Source organism: Cyanistes caeruleus, unplaced genomic scaffold, assembly GCF_971803275.1.
Source record: "Cyanistes caeruleus unplaced genomic scaffold, bCyaCae1.hap1.1 HAP1_SCAFFOLD_94, whole genome shotgun sequence".
In the NCBI taxonomy this organism is placed as follows: Eukaryota; Metazoa; Chordata; class Aves; order Passeriformes; family Paridae; genus Cyanistes; species Cyanistes caeruleus.
This window is the reverse complement of record NW_028255897.1, coordinates 299,718-315,742: the sequence shown is the minus strand read 5'-3', so window position 1 is coordinate 315,742 and position 16,025 is coordinate 299,718. Positions and strand designations below refer to the sequence as shown.

At 55.2% G+C, this 16,025-nt stretch overlaps 1 protein-coding gene across 2 annotated transcripts; it reads right to left on the bottom strand.

The window, feature by feature from the left end:
• Window positions 1-3,909: 3,909 nt before the first annotated feature.
• LOC147646508 (serine/threonine-protein kinase pim-2-like) lies at window positions 3,910-8,978 on the bottom strand. Of its 2 annotated transcripts, none has more exons than XM_086873327.1 (7): window positions 8,266-8,978; window positions 8,105-8,155; window positions 7,534-7,900; window positions 6,324-6,904; window positions 5,918-6,134; window positions 5,236-5,370; window positions 3,910-4,949 (listed from the first exon to the last, which is right to left on the bottom strand). In XM_086873327.1, the coding sequence occupies exons 1-4, from the start codon at window positions 8,791-8,793 to the stop codon at window positions 6,396-6,398; spliced, it is 1,455 nt and encodes a 484-aa protein (XP_086729453.1). In that variant the 5' UTR covers window positions 8,794-8,978; the 3' UTR covers window positions 3,910-4,949; window positions 5,236-5,370; window positions 5,918-6,134; window positions 6,324-6,395. The 2 variants fall into 2 exon arrangements, with proteins under 2 accessions (XP_086729453.1, XP_086729454.1); XM_086873328.1 differs by having other exon boundaries at window positions 5,918-6,092.
• Between the last annotated feature and the right edge of the window lie 7,047 nt (window positions 8,979-16,025).

The following is a 16,025-nucleotide window of genomic DNA, read 5'->3' as shown; positions in this document are numbered from 1 at the left end:
GGTCAGAGCGAGCAGAGAAGGGGGGCCCATCAACATCCTAATTTACTGCTCCAGAGAAAGAAAAATTCCCAGCTTTAATTCCAAGGAGGATAATTTAATATCTCCTTGGCATCTGCAGATCTATGACCTGAATCCAGTCATGAGTTTCCTTCAGGTCTCCACCCTTGGGACCAGTTAAACAGATAGTGGGGTTAAACTCTTTCCCACTTGTTAAATCTGGATCCTCCCATTCCATGAGGGACTTTTAATTGTGTCCCTCAGAGAATCCTTCTGGAGTAGAAGTGCTGGTGTGAAATGAACGGGGACAGGGAGTGTTGGGTGAAGAACAGACTAATGTGATATGGGAATGTGCCTCGCTGGGGATCCATGCCAGCCGAATTTCACCCAGATAAAAAAGAGGCATTAAGTTCAAGCCTTGGGAAGCATTTGTTTAAGTTGTGGCAAAGAGAAAGGGCTTATGGCAGTTAATATGATAATTGACTCACCCCTTATAAGGTTATGTTTCTAGAATGTTCCCGGTTCTCTCCCCTGATTGGTTGTTATTTGTTGCAGTATTTTGCATATTTCTAACCCCAGTTTGTGGTTGGACCCATGCCCTCAGACTCTGCCCTCAGACCTACCCTGTATATTTAGTAGTATATTTAGTAGTCCTGGTCTTTGCAGTTTGTCCCTATACTGCGCACGGTTTATGGGCGTTGTCCTTATTTTATTTCTCATAAAAAGTGTTAATTTTAGGTGGACACAAACTCCATCATACCCTTTCATTTTATTTGCACCTCAATTCCCTGAAGTCAGAGAAACCTAAAGTTTTAAAGGTACTGGTTTTCAATGGGATAGGATCCATTTAATTCCCAGAAAGAGGCACAGAATTAGATTTGAATCCAAGTTCAGATTCAGCATGGGAATGTAGTGGACAGCACACCGATGGTTTCCATGTTGCTGAGCAGTGCTTGTCCTGTCCATGGACTTTGCAATCCCCTATTGGACAATCCATGTCCCATGCTCTGCCAGCAAGGAGGTGACATCATCACCGTTCCCCTCCTCATCCCCGTGTCCTATTTAGACAAGAATCTTCCTTCTCCTCTGCTCCAGAGGGTGCTCGAGTGCCCACAGGGAGCCCCTTCCTCGCTCCCGTGGAACTGGTGAGGGCTGGGGTGACGCAGGGCCGTGATGTCACAAAGGGGTTAAGCTCTGGTGTGATGCAGGGCCGTGATGTCACACAGCTGTCCTGGCCACAGCACTGTGACATCACCACGCCAGCCCTATATGAACCGGGCCAGCCCCCGCAGCTGCCAGTGCAGTCGCCATGGGACGTGCCGTAGCCATGGGTGACGGTGGCGTCCTGATGGCTGCCCTTGTCCTGCTGCTGGCCGCTGTGGCTGTCTGCTGGGCCGGTGGCCACTGGAAACCATGGAGGCAGCAGACGAGGAAGCTCCCCAGGGTTAGGCCCAGAGGCCCATGGAGGAACCGAGCAGCCCCTGAGGCTCCCAGGTTCTCCCGGCCTCGGGCCACCCCTCGCCGGCGGCCAGGTGCTCCCGCAAGCCCCCTGGAGAGCTCCTGCAGCTGCAGTCCCTGCATGGCAGTGGCCCAAGAGCTGCAGGAAGTGATGATCCGGCACTGGGCACACAATGGGACATCTGTGCCGCTCTTCTTTGGGATGTGGCAGGCGTTGTGGAAAGAACTGGAGAAGCTGATGAGGTGAGGCCACCTGCCCTGTTGTGGCTCGCCCAGCTTCTCCAGAAGCCGCTATCCCTTCAGGAGGCTGCTCCCAGCAAGATTGACCATCCTTGGGAGAGCCTCAAGCCTTGCAAGGATGGCACAGCAGAGAAGACCCGCCATCCGTGCAAGGAGCTCAGGCTGTCAGAGAACGTCCATGGTGCCAGGAGCCTCCACTATCTCTAACAGCCTCCATCCCTCAGAGAGGCCGTATGGCACTGCACGGCTTGCGGCGTCCTGCACCGGGACATCAAGCCAGAGAACCTCCTCGTCAACCCAGACACTGGGGACCTGAAGCTGATCGACTTCGGTTGCGGCACCTTCCTCCAGGAGTGGGCCTTTGCACAGTTTGCCGGTGAGCCCAGAGCGCGGGCCCTGCTCCCAGTGCCAGGCACTGCACAGCCCCATTCCCTCCTGGGCTGCGGGGTGCGGCATTCAGCCGGCTGCCGGCTGCCCTGTGGCACGGGGCAGGTGCTGTGCCCCAGGAGCCGGCTGCTGGCCCTGCCGACAGAAAGGGGATGCAAAAGCCGGGCCCCGGTTCCTCGGCTTGGCAGGCCCACAAGGCCTTGGGCTGCTCCGCTGGCGTTGTCAGCCTTGCAGAATGGATTCTTGGCTTTAGCCCATTGTCAGGGGGAGGCGGGCAGGCCTTGGGGGGAAGTTGTGGCCACAGCTGCAGCCCCTGCCTCTGGCAGGAGGCTGGCGCCAGGCTCTGGAAGGCAGCAGCCTGCGCCTGAGCAGCGCCACCCGTCTCCCCTAGGAACATGCACGTACTGCCCACCCGAGTGGATTGGCCTGCGCTGCTACCACGGCAATGGGGCGACCATCTGGTCCCTGGGCGTGCTGCTGTTGGAGATGGTGTGCGGGTTCCTGCCCCTCGAGAATGAGCGTGACACCGTGTTGGGGCAGCTCTTCTTCCCGCAGGAGGTCTCTCCAGGTTGGTACGCGGCCTGAAGAAGGCAGGCTTTGGCAGGTGGCACCGCGCAGCCCAGCCCGGCCATCCCGCAGCTCCTCGGGACGTCCATGTGCCCTCAAGGGCCGGCTGCAGCAGGTGGCCCGTGGCAGGCTGGGTGTGGCACGCTTGGCTGAAGGAGGGGACGCTTGTCCTGCCGTGCCGCTCTCCCGCCAAGGGCAGCTCCCAGCACACGCAGCGTGGCCCGGCTTCTGCAGGCGCCGGGAGCAGCTGGGCAGGAGCCTTCTGCAAGTGAGCGCCGCTTTCTGCCTTCTCTCCCCAGAGTGCCAACATCTGATCCGCTGGTGTTTGTCCAAGCACCCCATGGACCGGCCGGTGCTGGAGCAGATCTTCTACCACCCTTGGGTGCTGGGCGGGCATTTCTGATGCCTTGGCACAGCCTCTGCAGCACCCAGTTCCCGTGTCCCACGCAGGACTGAGGGCCCAGGAAATAAAACAACCCAAAACCCACTGCGGGCCTGGAAGTTTTGTCCTGGTTAGCAACTTCAGCTAAGGGAACCTCTTAGCAAAAGGGGTAATCAGAGAGTTCCCCTCAGACTTTGTCAAGATTTTGGTGCCTTTCCTCCAGGTTGTCCCTCAAAATCAGAGGGGGGTGGAGCCTGCACCAGTTCCCTGCAAATCGGTGGGAGACAGAGACTTCTCCCAGGCCCCTCAAAGCTGGAGAAGGATGGAGGCGATCCCCGGGCCCCCCAAACTGAAGGGAGATAAATACCTGCCCCCCCCAAACTAAGAGATGGATGTAGCCTAGAGCATCCCCCAAGTCAGAGGGGGAAGAGGAGACTGCCAGCCCCCCCAAAGAGGAGGGGAACTGTGCCTGTGCCAGCCCCACAAATTGCAAGGGGACAGAGAACACCCCTGGCCTGGCAAAGGACAAAGAGCAGACGGGGGCTGCCAGGATGGTGACAACACTGACACCCCCCAAATCAGAGAGGGACTAAGAGCCTGCACAGGCTTCCCAGAAGCAGAAAGGGGGCAGCAAATATCCCCTGTCCCCCTAAGTCCGAGGGGCACAGACACAAAAGGCCACACAAAAAGAGCATGAGGAACCAAGAGCACTGCTGGCCCCACAAGGGTAAGGAGGATGGAGAAACTCCCCATCTGTCTTTGTTTTGGAAGACAGGTGTCAGCTAGGGAGGGCAGGGGCCTCCCCTGGAATGAAAACGTAGACCCCCTCCCTCTGAATTATTATAATTCTGAAATCAAGGGGCTTTCAGGCAGAGATCTGAGGATAGGAATGACAGTTCTTTATTAGTATTTATAACCAGGCAAACAAACAACAATAACTACAGCATTAGCAAGAAAACAGAACCAGGGACCCCGTGACAGCTTTCTCGACTGAGATGGGATGGAGGAGAGGCTTTGTTTCACAAACCCCCTCGGGCGGGCAGTCCCGGTGCTCCTGCAGGGCTCTGAGGAACACTCAGCTGGAACAGCAGGGATGAGCTGAGATCCTGGGCCGGTGGCTGAGGTGGATCAGCAGCTCCACGGCGGTGCCTGGCACTGCCACACATCCCGGCAGGACAGGGGGTGCGAGGCCACCAACAAAGAGGGGAGGAGGAGAAGCAGCAGCAGCTCCGTCTGGATGATGGTGAAATTCCCTTCTCCCCACCACAACAACTCTGCGCCCGAAGTGTCCTTCTCCAAAACTGAAGAAAGCCCACCAAACTGTCGCCACCCTCCTTTTTTTCCTGCCCCCTTCCCTCCTTGGTCCCGGCCAAACTCTTTGTCTTTTTTCAAGCACCCACCAAGTACCCACAGTTAGGTTTTCCCCCCAACTAATGGGTAAAAATCCTATGGGCAAGCCAGAAATAAAAAAGAAAGACACCTAACCCCCACCAGTCCCTGAGACTGGGGCTTGGCCTTCCTCGTGGAGAGGGGCATCAAGGAAGGCTGCAGTGTGATGGAGACTGTGATGGGCTGGAACTCACTGGGGGAAAGGAGGGAGCAGTTGTGAAGAAAAAGGCAGGTGGGGGAGAGAAGTGTTCAGAGAAGGGCTGAGCTACAGCTTGAGGAAGCTGAAAAATGTCATTTGGAGTCATCCCAGATGGATTTCATTTCAGAAGTTATGGAACAAGTTTAATTTTTGGGGGGTGTCGTGTTTTCCCTTGGAGGTGGACACTGTGCAGACTTGAGCTGCATTGCCAGAATGCTCAAGTCTCTGCTGCAGGTCACAGCGTTTCTTCTTTGGCTGATCCCGGCCCGGTGCTGAGCCCAGCAGAGCCCTGGCAGAGCCCAGAGCAGCCTCAGCATCCGCAGAGCCCGGCTGCAAGGAGAGAAAGCAGAAACCGCCCGTCAGCTGAAGGCTCCTGTCCCCTTGTCCCAGCCAGCTGCGGTGCCCAGGCCATGCTGGCCGTGCTCAGAGCTGGGCCCAAAGCTGCCCATCACTGCTGCCTTGGGGAGCAGAGCAGGAGGGCAGGACATGTGCCCAGCCTGCAGCCAGCCACGGCAGATCCAGCCCCTCAGCAGCTGCCCAGAGCGGGATGCTCCTGTGCCTGCTGCCATCTCCCAAAAGCTCTTGTCCCAGCCATGCCAAGGAGATGAGGACCCACCTCACACCATCCGCTGCCACAAGAAAAGCTGGTCCCAAACGATGTCCTCAGTCTTCTCCAAGGGCACGGCCCATCCACGCCACAGCTGGTCCCAAGCACTTCCTGATCCAGACTGGACCCCACCTGGAACGCTTCCTTTAGAAAAACAAACAACAAATTAATGAAAATAGGTCACAGACAAAAAGGGGAAACAAGAAAAATAGTAAAAAATCCTATGTCTGTCAGGAGCTTGAGGAAGGCCCAACGCCTACATTCTGGGGAAAAACCCACCCATGGGTGAGGGAAGCCCATGCTTTCTCCCTTTCCCCCTGCACTGTCCCCCAAAATCACGGTGATCCCAAAGCAAAGCAGGGGAGTGGAGCAGCCCAAGCCCTTCCTTGCCTGCACAGCAAAGCAGCCGTGCTCAGGTTCTGGAGTCCCACCTGTGCTCCTGCCATGGGGGTTTGTTTGTGTTGGGCTGGCTGCCCCAGCCCCAGCCCGGGGCACGGTGGGTGCTGGGGGCTGTTGGCAGGGCCAGGATCCCACTCCCATTTCGTACCCACCCCAGCCCACGCCCCCAGCCCTGCCAAAAACCAGCTGGGCAGCCTCTGAGGAATCAGTTGCATCTGCCCCAGCAAAGGGGAAACCTTTGGTTCCCGGCCAATGCACAAATCTGGGAGCATCCCCCTGGGTCTGGACTTACCTGAAAATTCCCTGTGGAGCCTGGCTTTGAAGAAGGTGCCAGAATCAAAGTCCATCATCGCCAGCTCCCGCTGGCCAGGTGGAGGAAGAGGTTGTCATCCTTGCTGTTGTCCTCCATGTCTCCAGCAGCAGCAGCAGCCCCACCTGGTGCAGCTTCTCCAGGGCCTCCTTCTTCCCTGGGGTGACACCAGGCTGTCAGGGTTCTGCCCAGGGCCCGGCTGTCAGTGAACCAGGACAGGCAAAACCAGCTCAGATGGTGCCCACCAGTGCTGGGCAGAGCAGCTCAGCTCCAGCACAAGGGCTGTGTGTTCCCATTCCATGACCCCAGTGCAGTGACACAGGCAGGACAAAAAAGTCTGGGTTTCTTTGCTGCTGATTGCCAGGGCATGTGTGGAGCTGTAACTTACCAGGTCCCTGCATCACTGTGCCCGTGGCTCTCTCCCTTCTTCTAGGGCTGATGAATATCCTGCATCCAGGGATCACAGGACAGGTCTTCTAATGAGGGCCTGTCCAAGGAGTTCAGGGATAAACACCACCTGATCAGAATCTGGCAGTCTGGGGAGAGAAACCACAAACCACTGGTCAGTTGGAGAAGGCTCCTGTCTGCTTTGCCCCACTATTCCCGTGCCCAGGCCACCCTGGATGTGCTCAGAGCTGGGCCTAAACTTTCCCATCAATTCTTTGTTTTGGAGGAGAGCAGGAGAGCAGGACATGTGCCACCTCCTCAGCAGCTGCCAGAGCGGGATGCTCACGAGCCCGCTGCTGTCTCCCAACACTGGTGTTCCCCCCGTGCCCAGAGATGAGGATCCACCTTGGGAGAGCCGTTGTGGCAGCGGGAGCTGGCCCCATCTGATGTTCCTGCCCCTCCTGAAAGGGTGCTCCCCGCAGACCATCTCGTGCAGCAGGATGCCCAGGGACCAGACGGTCGCTGCCTCGCCATGGTACCAGCCGAAGTCGTTCCATTCCGGGGGGCTGTATGACGGTGTTCCTATGGAATATGGATGGAGCTCATCAGGGGGATGCTGCTGCTCCCAGAGCCTGGCCCCAGCATCCCTGGGCATGTGGGGGCTGCCCCAGTGGCACACGGGGTGACCTGCTGCCCTCTCACCAGCACCTGGGACTTGGGTACAAACTTGGGGTTGGAAAAGAAGCCACTGGTGCTGGAAGAGGGCAGCAGAAACCCTGGCAAGGCCCGACCATGACACACAAAGGGAAATACCCACTCAGTGCTGGGGAAAAACCATACCCATATCCTCCCTGCTGGCATTGCCCAAAAAATATTTTGAACCAAAGCAAACCAGGTGAGCAGAGCAGTCCAAGCCTTTTCTCACCTGCACACCAAACCAGCTGGTGCACGGGTTCTGCCACCCCGTCTCTGCTACCCCCAACCATGGGGGATTTTTTCAGGCTGGCTGCCCCATCCCCAGTCCTGGGCAGAGTGGCAGGCAAAGGCTGCCAGCAGGGCTGGAAGATGGGTCCCCACCCAGCTCTGCTCAGAAGCAACTTGGCTGAAGACTCAGTCCTGTGACTGGCAGCCAAAGGGAGAATCCCTCCTGCCACACCCAGGTCGGGCCAGGAGATGCCAGGACCAGGATCACCACCCCTGTGTGGGCTCACCTGCAAACTGAGTGTACGCTGTGTCCTGCAGGTAGGTGCCACAGCCGAAGTCAATCAGTTTTGCCTGGCCGGTGTCCAGGTCTACCAAGACGTTCTCAGGTTTGATATCTCGGTGCAGGACCCCGCAGCTGGTGCAGTGCCGCACGGCCGCCAGCACCTGCTGGAACAGCTCCCGCGCCTCTTCCTCGGACAGGAACCTCCGTGCCCGAATGAAACGCCGCAGGTCCTGACACCGCTCCGGGCGCTCCAGCACCATCACGATGGTGTTGGGGAGCTCAAACCATTCCAGCAGCTGCACCACACCGGGGAAGCCTGTGGACACCTTGTCCAGCAGCACTATCTCCAGGGGTGCGCTGGTGCCGTCGGGCTGCAGGAGGAGCACGGTGCCGTCAGTGGGGCTGAGGCCGTGCCAGGGCTCGGGAAGCCCTCAGCCAGCCCGGGATGCTCTGTGCCCTCCGCTGGCCCCACGCCCGCTCTCCCTCCAGGTGTCCTGGCGGCTCCCACCCTGCCGGGCCCCGGCTCATCCCCGCCCGGCACGGCCCGGCTTCTGCCGCTGGCCCCGCTCACTCACCAGCTCGCCCCAGTGCCGGACGCGGTTCCGTGGCACCTTTTTGATGGCCACCTGCAAGCCAAAGGGAACAGCGGATTCAGCTCACCGCCCACCGTGTCCAGCCCCATCCTCCTCCTCCGCCCCCTCCTCCTCCTCCGCCCGCCGCCGGCCCCTCTGCTCACCGGGAGTCCGTCCGAGAGCCGAGTGGCCGCAAAAACTCTGCCAAAGCCGCCGCGCCCCAGCAGTGACCCCACTCGGTAGCGCTGCTGCAGGGCCTGCTGCGCCTTCCCTGGGGAAGAGACGCGGCCGTCAGTGCTCGGCCCGGGGCCAGGAACGGCCCCCGAGCGCTCCCCGAGCTCCCCGGGCCGGGCACCCGCAGGCGTTCCCTCATTGGAACGCGACAGCGGCGGAGTTCGGGCCGGGGAAGCCGCAGCGGAGGCGGCGGCAGCGGCCGCACCGCCTGTGTCCTCCGCGGGCCCCGGGAGGAGCCGGGGCCGGGGCCGGGGCCGGGGCCGGGGCCGGGGCCGGGGCCGGGGCCGGGGTCGGGGACGGGGTCGGGGTCGGGGACGGGGTCGGCCCAGGCGGAGCCAAAGGGCGGCAACGCCGCCCCAGCCCCTGGCACTGATGCCCGCCCAGCACAGCCAGAGCCAGGCGAAGAGGAGACCTCGGCGGGATGGGCGGGGACGGGGCCGGGGCCGGGCTGGGGGCATGGCCCGGGTGGGCACGGGGAGAGGGGACCTGGACGAAAAGGGGACACAGGAAAAGGGAGACGGGGAGAAGATGAGGGACAGTGGGAGAGGGAGAGGAGACACAGAAAATTGATAAAATCGCTTCTTTCGCTGCTGCCGCCGCTGCCTCCGCTGCCGCCGCTGCCGCTGCAACTGAAGCACCGGGGCCGTTTGTCCCCGTGTCCGTTTGTCCGTTGCCCGCTCGGCCCCGCCCCGAGCCCCGCGCTCCCCGGGCAGCCCCTGAGCCTGGCCAAACACGGCAACTTTGCCCTGCTGAGCCAAGAGCCAGAGTCTGGACTCCTGCACAGGGCCACAGCAATGCCCTTGGCTGCTGCTGTGCCTTGTCCCTGCTGAGGCTCGGACACCGTCTGAGCACATTCCCTGAATGCAGAATTTGTACCTGAGCCAAGCACTGCACTTGTGTCTCCAGCACTGCTTTCCAAGGAAAACAGGGCAAGGCAAACTGGCTATAGCTCAGGGTATTTTACAATGTCTAAAGCTTGCCAAGTCTCAGATCTTAGAGGTGAGAGCCCATTGGAATGCATGGGATGGAGAAACAGTGCAAGATGGAAAAGGGAAACATAAAAATGAATAGAGAAAAATAGAGAAAAACATATTGTTTGTTTCTTTGGATTTTATTTTCATTTCTTAAAAAAGCTGTTTCAAATTCCCCAGAATCTTCTCCCCAGTCCCGTCTGTTCTTTCCAAAAACCTGTCCTGGAGAACAAGACGCAGCTCCTGTCACAAGATGTGCCCCCAGCTGCAGCTTCTCTTGGCTTCCCACACTGTGAGTGCAGCACAACTCTTGCAGCAAAGCAGGACAAATGTTTGAAGAACTTGACAACTTGTTCTTTCTTTTCCTTGTGCACAGGGGAGTTGTGCCATTGGTGAGGTTTTCATTGTTCCTCTTCTACCCAAAGAAAACATGATGGGCTACCAGGAATTGTTGGGGAATACAAGCCTGGCTGAATGTGGAGAAAGAATCTCCAGAGCCTGCAGCCAGCAGTGGAGAGCTCATCATTCCAACAGCCCCATGGACATCTGGAAAGTGATCTGGAACATGAAGATGGGCTGACAGAGGGAGTTTGTTTCTGTGTTCAGTTGAGATGATTCTACATCTCTTGCACTGGGAGAAATCAAGAGCACAATCAGGTGATGATAAGCAGCAGAACATGATAAGCTGGAGCTCTCAGTGGGTGAGAGAAAGAATGTGAAAAGGAGAAATGCAGGGAATGACTTGGTGAACTTTGTGTGTAAGAAGGGTCATTTTTCCTAATAATTCCCAATTCATTCCCTTTGCTTTTATCCTTTTAACAAGGCCAATTGCATCTCAGATTCCCCAGGAAATGAGAACCCTGAGCTTGTGGAGCTGCCTGAAAGGTGCCCTGTTCCTTTTTCTTCTGCTGCTCAGAAGAAACAATGAAGCAAGTTGAGAAGTTCTGGTTTTTCTTTCTCCTGGTGGATTTTTTAATTTTATTTGCCACTGCAGAGGCAATTTCTGTGATGGCCTCTGTCAGTTGATTCTATTTCAGCAGCAGCAGCAGCAGCAACAGGGCTGTGTTTGAGCACTGCAAATGTGACCTGTGTGGCTTTAATTCTCCTTGACTTAGTGCTCAGGGAGTTGGGAGCATTTTGATCTCTACTGATCATGATGCCTGAAACAAAAATCCTGAGTTCCCTGTGACAAAAGCACAGTGGGTAGCACTGATTGAAAGAGGCAATTGCAGCTGTACTGCTAAAATTCAAGTGGCAAGCAGAAGAGGGGCAAGAGCAGCTGGGATCTACAATTGCCAATGCCAAGGCACCAACAGCCTCCTGCTGTCACCTCAGGGTGAGTAAAACAGGGCTGAAAACAGCACTGGATCCCGATCCTTTCTTCCTCTGAGGGCTGGCTGAGGGCAGCAGAGGCGGGCCCTGAGGAATCAGGGCTGTTTGTGGGGGATTGTTGCTGTAGTCCAGCATTGCCCTGGCAAAAGCCCTGGGAAGCCGAGGCAGGAGCAGGTGGGAAGGGCCGGCGCTGCTGCTGCTCCTGGCCGGGAGCCCCGGCCGGGCCGGGCCTGCGCCCGCTGCGCTGCGGCTGCTGCTGCTGCCAGAGCCGGGCGGGACTCGGGGACAGGGAATGGACACGGGGGGACAGCAAAGGCCTTGGGGGCTGCAGGGATGTTGGTGCTGGGGCCAGCGCCAGCACAGAGCTTCAGCCCGCAATGAACCCCGAGGGAAACGCTGGGGAAAGGCTCCATTCAGCCTTTCTTTACTCGGCCCTGTGAAGGGACCGAAATAAAAGGAGAGTGAGCAGGGCCCGACCCCTTCTCCTTTGGGAGGAGCCCCTGGGGCTGTGAGGGGCTGTGAGGGGAAATGAGAGGTTCTATGGGGCCATGAGAGGTTCTGTGGGGCTGTGAGGGGCTGTGAGGGGAAATGAGAGGTTCTATGGGGCCATGAGGGGCTGTGAGGGGAAATGAGGGGCCATGAAGGGACATGAGGGGCTGTGAGAGGTTCTATGAGGCCATGAGAGGTTCTGTGGGGCCATGAGGGGTAGTGAGGGGCCATGAGGAGCTGTGAGGGGCCAAGATATGTTCTATGGGGCCATGAGAGGTTCTATGGGGCCATGAGAGGTTCTGTGGGGCCATGAGGGTCTGTGAGGGGCCATGAGAGGTTCTATGATGGCCATGAGGGGTTGTGAAGGGCCATGAGGAGCCTCAGCCCTGGCAGGAGGGGTCCCACCATGTCCCCAGGGCAGGGCAGGGCAGCCGTGAGGGGCCGCGAGTGCAGATGTGGCAGCAGAGCGGGCTTGGGGCACCTCTGGGAAGGGATGAGACCCTTCCCCAGCTCCAAACCACACTAAACCCACCATTAAAAGGATTTTCCATCTTTAGAATCCACTGGCAACTTGGAAATGACTGTACAGTTTAAACCCAGTGGGAAAAGCAAGGGAATTTTCCCAGTGAGAGACATCCATCCATTTTTATTCATGTCCAAGGTTTAAAAGTCTTGACAGTGAAAAGTAATACTAATAAATAATAATAACAACAAGAACAAGTTTATTTCTTGAATAATAATTCTTCTGAATCCAAACAATCAGCTCAGAAACATGTTTTTGTTTGTAATAGATTAGTAGTAAAGAAATAAATTGAAATAGATTTCATTTGTAATTCAGACATGTTTCATCCTTTTCCCCATTTTTGGTCTCCTTCCTCCAGGGTAATTTCCTTTACTCACCCACTTTCTAATAGGTAGAAGGGAGTTAAGCACACTGGAAAAGACAACAGCTCCTGTTTCCAAGGGAAGCAGCCACCACTCCAGGGAACCTGAATTGCCCCCAGGCTCGTGTGTGCACTTGAAGGGTGAGCAGGTGTTGGGGACAGAGATCTCAAACTCCTTCTAAGGCTGTGAGAAACCCACCAGTGGCAAAGTATCATTGTGGGTCAGCTCCTGCTGAAATTCCATTCCCCCACACCCTCCAAATGGGCAGGCAGGGCTGGGCTCTGGCAGGGTTCAGTTTTGAGTGCCTTGTGCTCCCTGGCATGGAAGTGATCCTATGAACTCTGGTACTGACGGACTGTGGAATGGCTGCTGAAGGAGGAGGGGGAATCTCAGCAGACAGGAAAGTCTCTTCTTCTCCTGTCTCCCTGCAGAGCCCCCTCTCCAAAGAGAAATGCCTGTGCTGGGTTTCCATGGCACCCCTTCCCTCAGCCCAGTGTCTGAGCCACTGTGAGCTCTGCAGGAGCCAAAGCCAGAGGAGTCCCAATATCAGTCACCCCACGGTCCCCACACAGCAGGAGAAAGCACTGCTTGCAGTGGGGCTGCTGATCTGTGACCCGTCCTGGTTCCATCCACCCCACTCCTCTCAGCCACAGGCACCAGAAGGATCCCAGGAAAGCCACAGTGCTCTACCAGATGCCAGGAGCACTCCCTGCTGTGGCCTCAGGGATGCTGGGTGACCTCGTGGATGAGGATCTGTGGCTGCTGATGGAATGTGTGGATGGAGGCCCTTGACAGGAGGTTGTTGGAGACACGTGTGGGGCTGAAGGAGAGATGGCAGCTGTCAGTGGGGAGGGCAGGGACCCCACTTGTGAGTCCATTGCCTTGGACACCCTCAGCCACAAGATGTCCAAGGAGTCACACAAGGCTTTGGCACTCTCAGCCTTCTTTCCCCCAAGTTCCTGCTTTCTGTACATTGACAGTAGAGAACCTTGCTTGTTTCTACAACTAGAATAAAGGTCCAAGATGGAACAAGCCTTGCTGGTTTTAGTCAGAAGCATCAGTGACCAAAAGTTGTATTTCCATTGGTTTGGTCACATCTAAGTTCCTTCTCAGTGTTCAGGCTGGGCTGTGGGGTGTCCTCATTTGCTGCATTTTCTGAGTTCCTCTTGGATCCCTTGAGCAATAGGTTGTGCCCTCTGAGGATCCTTTGTGCTCCTTGGTGACCCAGGAGAACCTTCCAGGCGGTTTTTGGGGGAGCTGCTGCTGTGATGTCACAGGAACGTTGCCGTGTCCTTGTGGTGTTCCCGTTGCTGGGGGGCACAGAGGCCTCAGTGTCAGAGTGGCTCTGGGCACCTGCTCATTGCCTGAAGATCCTCCTGCCCGAGGCATTCTCAGCAGCCAGCCCAGCCCCTGACGGGTGTCCTTCTGTCCTGGCAGGGGGACAGACAGTCTGCAGACGTGTGCAGCACAGCCAAAATGATCCAGCAAGTGGTTGCTGCAGTTTGCACTCTGCACTCTGGGGCTTCTGATGGGTATTTTTTAACCCACTGGGCCCCTAAGTCGAGGATTTCCCCAGGTGCACCATATGTGCCTTTGGGATTGCTGTGGGCTTTCTGTTCTTCCTTTGGAACTGAGGTGATTTTGAAAGAAAATTGCAATTAGGATGCCATTTATTTGGGAAAGCTCTTGCCAACATCTTCTTAGAAAGGGGTTGTTTGTAGCCAGCAGGGTGTGCACAGCATTTGGAATGGAGCCTGGGGGGTTCTGTTCCCCAGAGGAGAAGAGTCTGTGGCAGTGAACCCTGGCATTCCTCCCTCTGTTTGCTGATCCAGCCAAAAACTGGACACAGCCTTGTATTTTGTGCTGTTCTCTTGCTTGCTGTGTGATCCAAAAGGACTGTGGCTCCAGGAGGGGAATTGTGAAAGTAAAATGCTCTCTTGGCATTGACTTGTTGTGTGGGATTTTCCAGCAGAGGCAGCTTTTTCTCCTAACAGCATCTGGTTCAGGTGAAGGTCCCCTCACACATGGATACTGCACAGCTCCTTCTTCGGTGAGCAGGAAAGGAACCTTTGGTGTTCAGAGATCCCAGTTGTTCCCTTTCAACACCATCATGAGCCCAGTAAGCTCCAGTATGATCCTTGTCACAAGGCAGCACTCCCAGGATGGTCCCAGTTGCCTCTGGCTAGATCAACCCAGTCAGTCCCAGTATGATGCCATTGGCTCCCAGCGTGCTCCCAGTTGCTCCCAGTCACCCCCAGTATGGGGGATGATGTGCATGGTGTGTTCCCAGTCATTCTCAGATACTCCCAGTATGAGTCCAGTCACTCCCAGTATGATCCAAAATTGGATTGCTGGGAGGCCTCATGGAATCCTGGAGACCATTGTGACACTCTAGGGCCCCATGGAACCGTGGTGACACCAGGTTGGCTGGGAGTGTTGATGTGCTGCAGGGTAGGAGGGCTCTGCACAGGGAGCTGGACAGGCTGGATCCAGGGCCCAAACCCAACAAGGTGAGGTTTAACAAGTTCAAGTGCCAGGTCCTGCACTTTGGCCCCAACAACCCCTGCAGTGCTACAGGCTGGGGACAGAGTGGCTGGACAGCAGCCAGGCAGAAAGGGAGCTGGGGCACTGATGGACAGCAGGCTGGGCATGAGCCAGCAGTGTGCCCAGGTGGCCAAGGAGGCCAATGGCCCCTGGCCTGGATCAGGAGCAGTGTGGCCAGCAGGAGCAGGGCAGGGATTCCTCCCCTCTACTCTGCACTGGTTGGGCAGCACCTCGAGTGCTGTGTCCAGTTCTGGGCCCCCAATTTAGGAAGGCCATGGAGGGGCTGGAGCGTGTCCAGAGAAGGGCAACAAGGCTGGTGAGGGGTCTGGAGCACAAGTCCTGTAAGTGATAGTAAAAAGTCTCAAAATCTTAGAAAATTCGGGGACTTAGAAAGGAAGTTACGTTTGGAAAGGCCTTGGAAAAGTAGGCCCTGGGAAATGTTAGGCCTTGTACTTGCTAAAGATCAGGTCAAACTGCACCTGTGTAGTCAGTAGATGATCATGATACAATTGTTAGATATAAATGGATATAATTATTGTTTAAGGAACATGAGGAACAATGTGAGGGGGCTTGGGGGGGATCACGAGAAATCCATGCTTGGGAAAAAACAATGTGTACAATAGAACAATGTAAGTTTAATAATTAATATGTGAGTTATATAATGATAGAGTATAAAACATGTTCAGTCCAAAACCAAGATGGGTCAGATTTGGTACTGTGTACCCTGACACCCAGAGCTCTTAATAAAGCACCTGCATATGATCATTTGTGATTATGTGTGTTCCTGAATGCTAACCATTTCATCAGATTTTACTGGAATTTTGTGAGATATTTGTAAAATTTTATGGAATTTTTGTGGAATTTTGCAGGATATTGAGGGCATTTTGTGGGATGTTTCTGGAATTTGCTAGGATTTTGAAAATATTTAGGTTTTTTTTTAATTTTTCGTGAAATTTTAGCAATTTTGTGAAATTTTGCTGAAATTTAATGGGATTTTGAGAAAATTTAAATAATTTTAAGGGATTTTTCTTGAATTTTCTAGGATTATCTTGAAATTTGAGGGATTTTTATTGAATTTTGTGGGATGTTGAGAAAATGTAAACATTTTTCTGGGATTTTTCTGGAATTTTGTGGGATTTTTTTGGAATGTTGTGGAAATCTCTGGACTTTTGTGGGATTTTGAAGAGACTTGAAAATTTTTGAGGGATTTTTCTGGGATTTTGTGGAAATTTGTTGAGATTTTGTGGGATGTTTCTGGAATATTGTGGGATTTTACAGGAATTTTGTGGGATATTGAGATTTTGTGGGATGTTTATGAAAATTTGTGGGATTTTGAGAAAATTTAAATAATTTTGTTAGATTTTTCTAAAACTTTGAGGGCTTTTGAGGAGATATGAAGAATTTTGAGATATTTTTCGAGACTGTGTGGAAATTTGTGAAGATTTTGTGGGATGTTTTGGGAATTTTGA

Bases quoted from the DNA above. Each gene is read 5' to 3' on its own strand.
- LOC147646508 (XM_086873327.1), bottom strand. From the start codon at position 8,793: ATGCCCCCAGCCCGGCCCCGGCCCCGTCCCCGCCCATCCCGCCGAGGT. The intron at 8,156-8,265 runs GTGAGCAGAGGG...TTTGGCTTGCAG, and splicing joins GGCTCTCGGACGGACTCCCG to GTGGCCATCAAAAAGGTGCC. The intron at 6,905-7,533 runs GTGAGCCCACAC...CATATTCCATAG, and splicing joins AGCGTACACTCAGTTTGCAG to GAACACCGTCATACAGCCCC.